General features: G+C 48.0%; 1 protein-coding gene across 1 annotated transcript; it reads right to left on the reverse strand.

Annotated features, from left to right (window-relative positions):
• Positions 1-3952: 3952 nt before the first annotated feature.
• Positions 3953-8397, reverse strand: mrpl37 (mitochondrial ribosomal protein L37). Its single transcript, XM_060058792.1, has 7 exons — positions 7618-8397; positions 6132-6312; positions 5695-5810; positions 4944-5132; positions 4557-4846; positions 4267-4341; positions 3953-4132 (listed from the first exon to the last, which is right to left on the reverse strand). Exons 1-7 carry the CDS (start codon positions 7979-7981, stop codon positions 4055-4057), a joined length of 1293 nt encoding a protein of 430 aa, XP_059914775.1. The 5' UTR covers positions 7982-8397; the 3' UTR covers positions 3953-4054.
• Between the last annotated feature and the right edge of the window lie 449 nt (positions 8398-8846).

Raw genomic sequence — 8846 nt, forward strand, 5'->3', positions numbered from 1 at the left:
CACCTACGTGTGTAGACATGTAGAACACTAGCTGTCTTACGGCGGCGTCTAGAATGTCAGCACTTGCGGACATCTTGCCAGTCAGCTGCTCACCCATAACATTGTGTTGGTAGTGGTACTGTATGTACTTTATAAATAACCATAACTTGCTACATTTTCAACCGTTTTCCCAACGGTTTGGTTTCTTACAAACCTTATTAACGTGGTTATAATATTGTACCTATTTTAGAACATTTCAATTCTTTTAGAATCAATTTTTTTAGAATCTAACATAATTATTCATCAGTATCATGTATGCAGTGCCGTAACTACATCTCTGACGTTTATACCAAAACAAACCGTTTGAAAATGTAGCAAGGTGGTTAAGGTTTGTTACGTATTTTAAGAATCCAAAGCTACCCAGTGTACCCACACATGGATCCAATGAAGCAGGACCAAACATATAAGCCGTAAATACCATACATAGCCACAAGGGGAGCAAGACCTTACTGAAGACTGTAATAAATACTTTAGCCACAGAAGGCAGCATCACAGACCAGGCGAGAAAATACCGAAGATTATCTCACATCGGCTCCCCCCACAAAGAACCATGTGATTTTACTGTATAGATTTTGAGAAAATGTCATTTGAAAAACGTACACATGCATATTCTGCTGGCCAATGGAGTCGAAGGTCCGCACTGGCGGCCAACTTGCCACAGTCAGCTGCTCACCCATAACACTGTATTGACTTGGTAGTGGTATGTACTTTTTAAATAACCTTAACCACCTTGCTACATTTTCAAACGGTTTATTTTGTTATAAACGTCAGAGATGTAGTTACGGCACTGCATACTTGATACTGATGAATAATTATGTTAGATTCTAAAAAAATTGAAATGTTCTAAAATTGGTACAATATTATAACCACGTTAATAAGGTTTGTAAGAAACCCAACCGTTGGTAAAACGGTTGAAAATGTAGCAAGTTATGGTTATTTATAAAGTACATGTACCACTACCAACACAATGTTATGGGTGAGCAGCTGACTGGCAAGATGTCCGCAAGTGCGGACATTCTAGACGCCGCCAGCTAGTGTTCTATACCCTAACCCTAACCCTCTATTTTGTGTGATGGCTGGCTTAACCGCGGATGAACGAATGGCGGCTCACTTGACCGCAGTTACATCCCCGGGACCGGGCCTACAGCCAGTGGCGGATTTAGCAAATTTGGGGCCCAAGGCGAAGGTATGTATGGGGCCACCTCATCCGATATTTAAAAGAGAATGAATGGTGGATAGGCAGGTAAAGCTTATCTTACCGAATGAATGGTGGATAGGTAGGTAATGCCCCGTTTACACCATCCCGCTAATGGCCGCTAATGGCCGATGGACCACCGATGTGGAAGTCGGGGTGATTCGGGTGACATCGGGCTAAAAATGTATGATCGGGTCAATTTATCGGGGTAGCATTTACACATACCCGATGTTATAACGATAACATAACGATTTATGCCAGGGAAGACACCCGAAGTGCGTTTGGCGTCATTTGACGTCATTTCGAATGACGCCAAACACGTCAAATGACGCGTTTGGCGTCATTTGGCGTCATTTCGGTAGAAGGCAAAGGGGAGACTGGTTTAGACTGATATTTATTTATATATTTATTTATATTACAATAGCGATTTTATAATAATAGAACGCCGGTTCTAAATGGGCGAAGTACCCCTGTAATTATAAAAGTAGGACATCCATCCATCACCCCCTATTTATACCCAAGTGGCAGATTGAGGGTCTTCCTTAACGCAATCTGGTCACTCACAATCGTTATTTTCGAGGGTTCTCGAGGGTCTTTCGTGTGTTGAGGTTGCCGATATAAAGACGATAAAACACGATAAAGCGCGGAAGATTAACGAATATAGCCGATGTGCCCAGGAAAATTCCCGAACGACTTGCGATGTCTTACGTTATACTCCCGTTCTATTCCCGATTATAGCCGATTAGCCCATAGCAACACCGTAACCGATTCTACCCCGATAGACCCAAAATTAACAAACATGTTCGTTCTTTGCCGATGTTGCCCGATGTTGCCCGATCATTGAGCATTTCTTCCCGTTTCTTCCCGTTGTCTAACGATGTTCCCGGGAAGAGTAACGGTGTTTCCCGATGCAACCACGCTATTTGCCGATGTTATAACGATAGCTGCTGATTAAGCCATCGGGGCCCACTATCGGGTAGGTGTAAACCCCCCATAAAGCTAATCTACACGGAAGTAAAGGTTGGAGATGAGAAAAAATAACTTCCCCTTTAAACCCTGCATACGCTTCTTTACTTCAAAATGAAGATGGAAAGCAGCGAACACACAAAGTGTCGCACTACACAAATGAATAGTCACGATGGAACCCAACAGAGAATAGGGTTTCAGATAACACCTGTCTTTGCCAAAATGCCAGGAAAACCAGCACTGTTTATTATTATTTTTTATGATAAAATCAACAGTCATCTATTTAGCATAACATGAAAAAAAGCCATAAGCTCAGCAAATATTGCCAAGATGAATAATTTACATTGTATGTGTGAGTGAGTGAGGTTGCAATTGACATTGCACTTGAGATTGACATTTCAATCATTCTACAAACAAACCCATGTACAAGATACAGGATATTGTAAGTAAATTGACATTACAGTTGAGATTGAACATTTCATGTTTGTGTGTGTGTGTGTGTGTGTGTGTGTGTGTGTGTGTGAGAAAGGGCTCTCGTGAACGGCGTCTTTTCGCTTTATTTTATTTGAGCCACTTGGGAAACTTCCTCCTCCTTATCTTTCGCGCCGCGCACCGTTACGTACTAGTCCATTTCATTGAGAAAGTAGGGGGTGTTTGTGTAGGGACAGATAACCATGAACTAGACATTTTAGCTACAACTTAAACGTTTCAACGTATTCCTTCATAACATTAATAGTATTTGCTATTCTTTTGAAGCGTTCATGTAAATGTAAATGGACTGCATTTATATAGCGCTTTTCTAACCATTGGCCACTCAAAGCGCTTTACAATATTGCCTCACATTCACCATTCACACACACATTCACACCGACGGCGGAGTCAACCATGCAAGGCGACAGCCAGCTCGTCGGGAGCTAACAGTCAGGGTTAGGTGCCTTGCTCAAGGACACCTCGACACTCAGCTAGGAGGAGCCGGGGATCGAACCAACAACCTTCAGGTTACCAGCCAACCCGCTCTACCTCCTGAGCTACTGCCGCCCATTCATAATGGAATGTTTTTTATTTGGTTGGTTGGGGGCCCAATGTAGCGGCCTACCTATGCCTCTATGTTAGGACCGCCACAGCCTAAAGCCCCCGGACACGGCCTACAGCCCCGGGACCAGTCTTAAAGCCCCTGGACCCGGCCTGCAGCCTGGGTCAGGGTGAACGTTAGGATCTCTACGTTAGAGGCTGAACGTGACAGGGCGAAACTAACCAGGGGAAATACAGCCTGATCCAACTCATCTGAACTGACAAAACCTCAAGGAAGCTCCAGTGAGAACCGACCTGGGGTCAGTCTGCTGAGAACCGACCTGGGGTCAGTCTGCTGAGAACCGACCTGGGGTCAGTCTGCTGAGAACCGACCTGGGGTCAGTCTGCTGAGAACCGACCTGGGGTCAGTCTGCTGAGAACCGACCTGGGGTCAGTCTGCTGAGAACCGACCTGGGGTCAGTCTGCTGAGAACCGACCTGGGGTCAGTCTGCTGAGAACCGACCTGTGTCAGTCTGCTGAGAACCGACCTGGGGTCAGTCTGCTGAGAACCGACCTGGGGTCAGTCTGCAGAGAACCGACCTGGGGTCAGTCTGCTGAGAACCGACCTGTGTCAGTCTGCTGAGAACCGACCTGGGGTCAGTCTGCTGAGAACCGACCTGGGGTCAGTCTGCTGAGTGATTCATTCAAGCTCCATGGAGACACGATAACACGCATAAGAGGTTGTCTTGACGATATTTTTATTGCCTGATTTTTCAGGGAGACACACACACACACACACACACACACACACACACACACACACACACACACACACGGAGCACATCACTGGGCTCCATGGAGGTAGAGCGAGAGGAACTTCCTGAACGTCTCCGGCCGGTAGCCAATCAGACCGGCAGGAACCTGGGAGGGGGGAGAGAGAGAGGTAGTGAATGACTCAGGTAGTGAGTGAGTGAGTCAGGCAGTGAGTGAGTGAGTGAGTGAGGTAGTGAATGAGTGAGTGAGGTAGGGATTGAGGTCGTGAATTAATTTCTTACCATCACCTCCTTCCTCCTCATGAGTGGGCGGAGCCTAGCGGAGTCATAGAGCGGAACATCTTCCTCCAGCCAGACCTGTCAATCAAACACAGCATGTATGTTACCAAGACAGACAGACAGACAGACAGACAGACAGACAGACAGGCTGACAGGCTGACAGGCTGACAGACAGACAGACAGACAGACAGACAGACAGACAGACAGACAGACAGACAGACAGACAGACAGGCTGACAGGCAGACAGAAAGACAGGCAGACAGACAAACAGACAAACAGGCAGACAGACAGACCTGGTTCTTGACCCCGCTGTGGTTTGTCAGCTCGGTCGTGTTCAGCTGGAAGAAGACGAACTGGAAGGTCTGTCCGTCCGTCCCGACCGCCTGGACGCACACCGGCCGCTCCAGGGGGGGGGCGGGGCCCTCCGGGGGGGCGAGGCCACGGGCGCGGGCCAGGGCATTGGCGAAGCAGAACATGATCATCTTGGCTCGTAGCTGAGGGGGGCGGAGCCTGCAGCGCCGGTCCACGCCGTCCAGGAAGTAGAGCGTGTGGGCGTGGGGGTAAGGGTAGTCACTCCTGAACCCTGATGGGAGGAAAACACCTCCAGTCACTGTGTCTGTGTGTGTGTGTGTGTGTGTCTGTGTGTCTGTGTCTGTGTGTGTGTGTGTGTGTGTGTGTACCTGTGGTGTTCTCTGAGGGGTTGTACAGGTGGGTGGTCTGCAGGTCGATGGTTGGGGCGACGGGGTAGAAGGTCTCCAGCTCGTGGTTCGCCGTCTCCTCCACTTCCTGTTTGTCAGCGAGGGGGGGGAGGGGCCAGGCACTGCTCAGCAGGAGCCCGTTCTGACCTCTGACCTGGAACAGGTCCTCACCTGACACACACACACACACACACACACACACACACTTTGAGGAGACTCAAGACTCACCTGTTCAGAGTTCACCTAGGCTCTGCATAGCGGGGTGGCTATGCAGAGAGGTCTTAGGTCCCTCCCCTCCTACTTGTTGTACGCCCTGGCACTTAATGTACGCACTTATTGTATGTCGTATTTAGTTATAGTACTTAAAATGGTGTAGCGTATTACCCTAGCTTTCTCTGTTGCGTACGGGGAATAAGTTAACCTAGTGATTGTTAGTGCTTGACACTGAGTTCTATAAACATCCTTACTGTACCGACAGAGATATTGTTGTTTCTCTTTGTTTTGACAAAAGGACTGATTGTAAGTCTCTTTGGTTAAAAGCGTCTGCTACACGCCCTCAATGTAAATGTAGATGTAAATGTCGTTGGGCGATGGCTAGCAGCATGGCTAACGGCGTGGCTAGCGGCGTGGCTAGCGGCGCTATCAGCGGGGCTAGCGGCGACTGGCGGAGTGCCTGGCGGTGGGCTAGCGGCGGGGCTAGCGGTGGGCTAGCGGCGGGCTAGCGGCGGCCTACCTCTGCTCCAGGAGGCGGTGACGGAGTACTTCTCGGCAAGCATCCTCCTCCCGAGCTCGGGGCGGCCGGCCTGCAGGCTGGAGCAGAGCTGCAGCAGGTTGTGGACCAGAGTGGAGCTGACAGACCAACACAGGGGAACCAGGGTTACAAAGTATGGGATAGATATCAGTGTTATACATTATTATATAGATATTAGTAGTAGTATTATTATTAAACATTATTACATAGATATATTAGTAGTAGTATTATTATACATTATATAGATATATTATTATTAGTATTATACATGATTAGATACATATTATTATTATTATACAAAATTAGATATTATTATTAGCATTATACATACATTATTAGATATATATTATTGCGAACTGAAACCCTCACTGAAGACCGGGCTCCTTGACTAAGACATTTTCTGGCGTTTGTGTGTGTACCTGTTGCACTCTTTAGGCTCCGCCTCTGTTGTCTCCCAGAAGCAGGCGTGGTTGATGGCATTCTGCACGCGCTCATCCTGATCCGCGATCTGATTGGCCGAGCTCTCGGCCAATGCGAGGAGCTGAGGAGGCAGGCCGGGCGTCAGCTTGGTCTTGGTCAGCCACAGCGCCTGACGCACCCCTGCAGACAGGAAGTGACCGGGAGATAAACAGGAAGTGAGCCAGAGAGCAGCAGGTAGTAGATCTCCCCATTAAAATGATGTCAACTATAGCGGCACCAGTTGTTCATGTGTGTTCGGGATCAGGACAACGACACCGTCTGAGTTCAGGGTGTTGGCCCCAGCTGGGAGGCTCTGGGCTCCATACCAACAACCTCTACCTGTAGGCTGCCTAGAGCCAGGTGACCCCTACCTGCTCTTTATGACCCGTCTCTGAACTAGTGGTGGATTTAATGATTCGTTTCCGTGACCCAGTTCGCGTGAGTCAGTTTGCCAAGAGGAGTCGTTCGCAAATTGTTCGTTCGTTCAGTCGAGTTTCCGGTTGCACTAACTCCACTGAGTCTGACTGACTCAGCTGAGAACCGTGCAATGGCGTGCCTTCCATGATGCGATTTACCGCTACTGGAAACCAGGCTGAACGAACAAACGATTCGCAAACGACTCCTCCCAGTTCACTCAACTGAACTGGGAGGAGTCGTTCTCGAATCAGCCTAGTTTCCGGTAGCGGTGAATCGCATCATTGAATGCACGCCATTGCACGGTTCTCAGCTGAGTCAGTCAGACTCAGTGCTACTAGAAACTCGACTGAACTGGGAGGAGTCGTTCACGAATCGTTTGTTCGTTCAGCCTGGTTTCTGGTAGCTGTAAATAGCATCATGGAATGCACGCCATTGCACGGTTCTCAGCTGAGTCAGTCAGACTCAGTGGAGTCAGTGCTACCGGAAACTCGTTCGTTCGTTCAGTCGAGTTTCCAGTGAATCGAATGGTGTATGAGACGAACGAGAGAAACTAACCGGTTCGGTTAGTTCGTCCTGAAGCCTCGTTCATTCAACAGTCAACAGAGTCAACAGTACTTCGAACCCACCTAAAGGCTCTCTGCGGGAGTGTCACATGTCGTCGTCCCCCCCCCCCCCTTTAGAAATCACAGTCTTGTGCCCTGAACATGAATAAAGTATGATATAAATATATCACCCAATTCATACCATCTCTCATTGAACTCTTTTGACTGAATACCCTGACGCTCTCAGGCCCCCTGATTGCCTTGAATCACATTTCTCTACCGTAATTCAGATGGTTATTATTATGTTATTATAATAGTTTCTGCAGTACTATATTGAGCATGCTACCCGAGATATACAGTAGGCGTGCATAGTGTTTTATACTATACTTGATTAAACTCCTAAACTAACAGCCAACCTTGGGAGCAACAGTCGGCCTGTCTTCTGCTCCTCTCTAACCGTGCAGACCGTGTAACGGTGCGTCCTCACCCTCCAGGATGCTGCTCCGCTGGTGGAATACGTAGCACGGCTCATCCCGATGCAGGGCCATGTCCCGGTGCGGCGGGGACCGGTAGAAGCGCGGGTCCTTGTGGCCCATCTCCCACCGCGGGAACACCGGCTTTGACAGGCCCGGGACGTAGTGCATCCTGTCTGCGTAGGTCACGGCCTCCAGGCCTGGGATCTCCACCCGGTCCCTCGGGGGCGGCCGGTGGTTGATCTTGCCGGCTCGGCGGCTGCTGACATTGAGATGTCGCCGCGGTTGGACTCCGAAAAGCCGCGCATCGTTTAGTAAAGTCGCTTTAGACAAAAGAGGCGCCGCGGACCGTAGCCGCTGCGTCGCTTCTGGGATCATTTTGCACTTTTTGTTTATATTATAGATATTCTATATGTTATAAATATATGACATATATTGTTGTTATATGAGCTGGATCACGTCCTGCAGGAGGCAGCCATGTTGGCGGTGAACTGTTCTTCGTGGTTTGACAGAGAGTCCTCAGTAGGCCATAGCGCCCCTGGTGGCTCAGGACGCCACAGCGCCCCTGTTGGCTCAGGATGCGACAGCGCCCCTGGTGGCTCAGGAGGACATGCAGTTAGAGAGAGAAGGTCGTATGACCGCATTAATAGGATTATAGATTTAAAAGGAACGCCTAGATCTTTTATTTTTAGGGAGCCAGGCACAAAGTGCTAGGCAACCTATTGTCATCGTTAGTTTTATTATTATTAGTCCACCACCTTTGATTTACAGCCTAAACCGCTCGCACGCTTTGATTAAACTTTCTACGTAGAGGCTGACTCCAGATTAATAGAGAATAAATATAACACCGATTGGCAGAGGGCGGCGCTATAGCAATGGTCCAGAAATGCACATTTGGAACAAGCATATCGTGACCCCTTTGACTTAAAGTCATGAAACTTTGCCCACACATGCATATCCTCATGGTGAACAAATCTGCCTAAGTTACCTATGACTTCTGTATAGATAGATTTAAGGCCATCTTCAATTTAGTTAAAAACACTAAATTCCCTTAGGAACCTAGGTTTTTTGATTTAGACAAAATTTATTTTGCACAAATCATCTCTGGACCAATGTCTTCAAGCTGACATAAAGAGAAGTCTACAATAAAGATGAAAGATTAATCGAAAAGGGTGTGGTTTGAAACTCATCAAGACTTAAATGCTCTATATCTTTATATCAAAATGGACTCCTATGATCTTGA

The sequence above is a fragment of the Gadus macrocephalus genome, chromosome 8, assembly GCF_031168955.1.
Source record: "Gadus macrocephalus chromosome 8, ASM3116895v1".
Taxonomy (NCBI): Eukaryota; Metazoa; Chordata; class Actinopteri; order Gadiformes; family Gadidae; genus Gadus; species Gadus macrocephalus.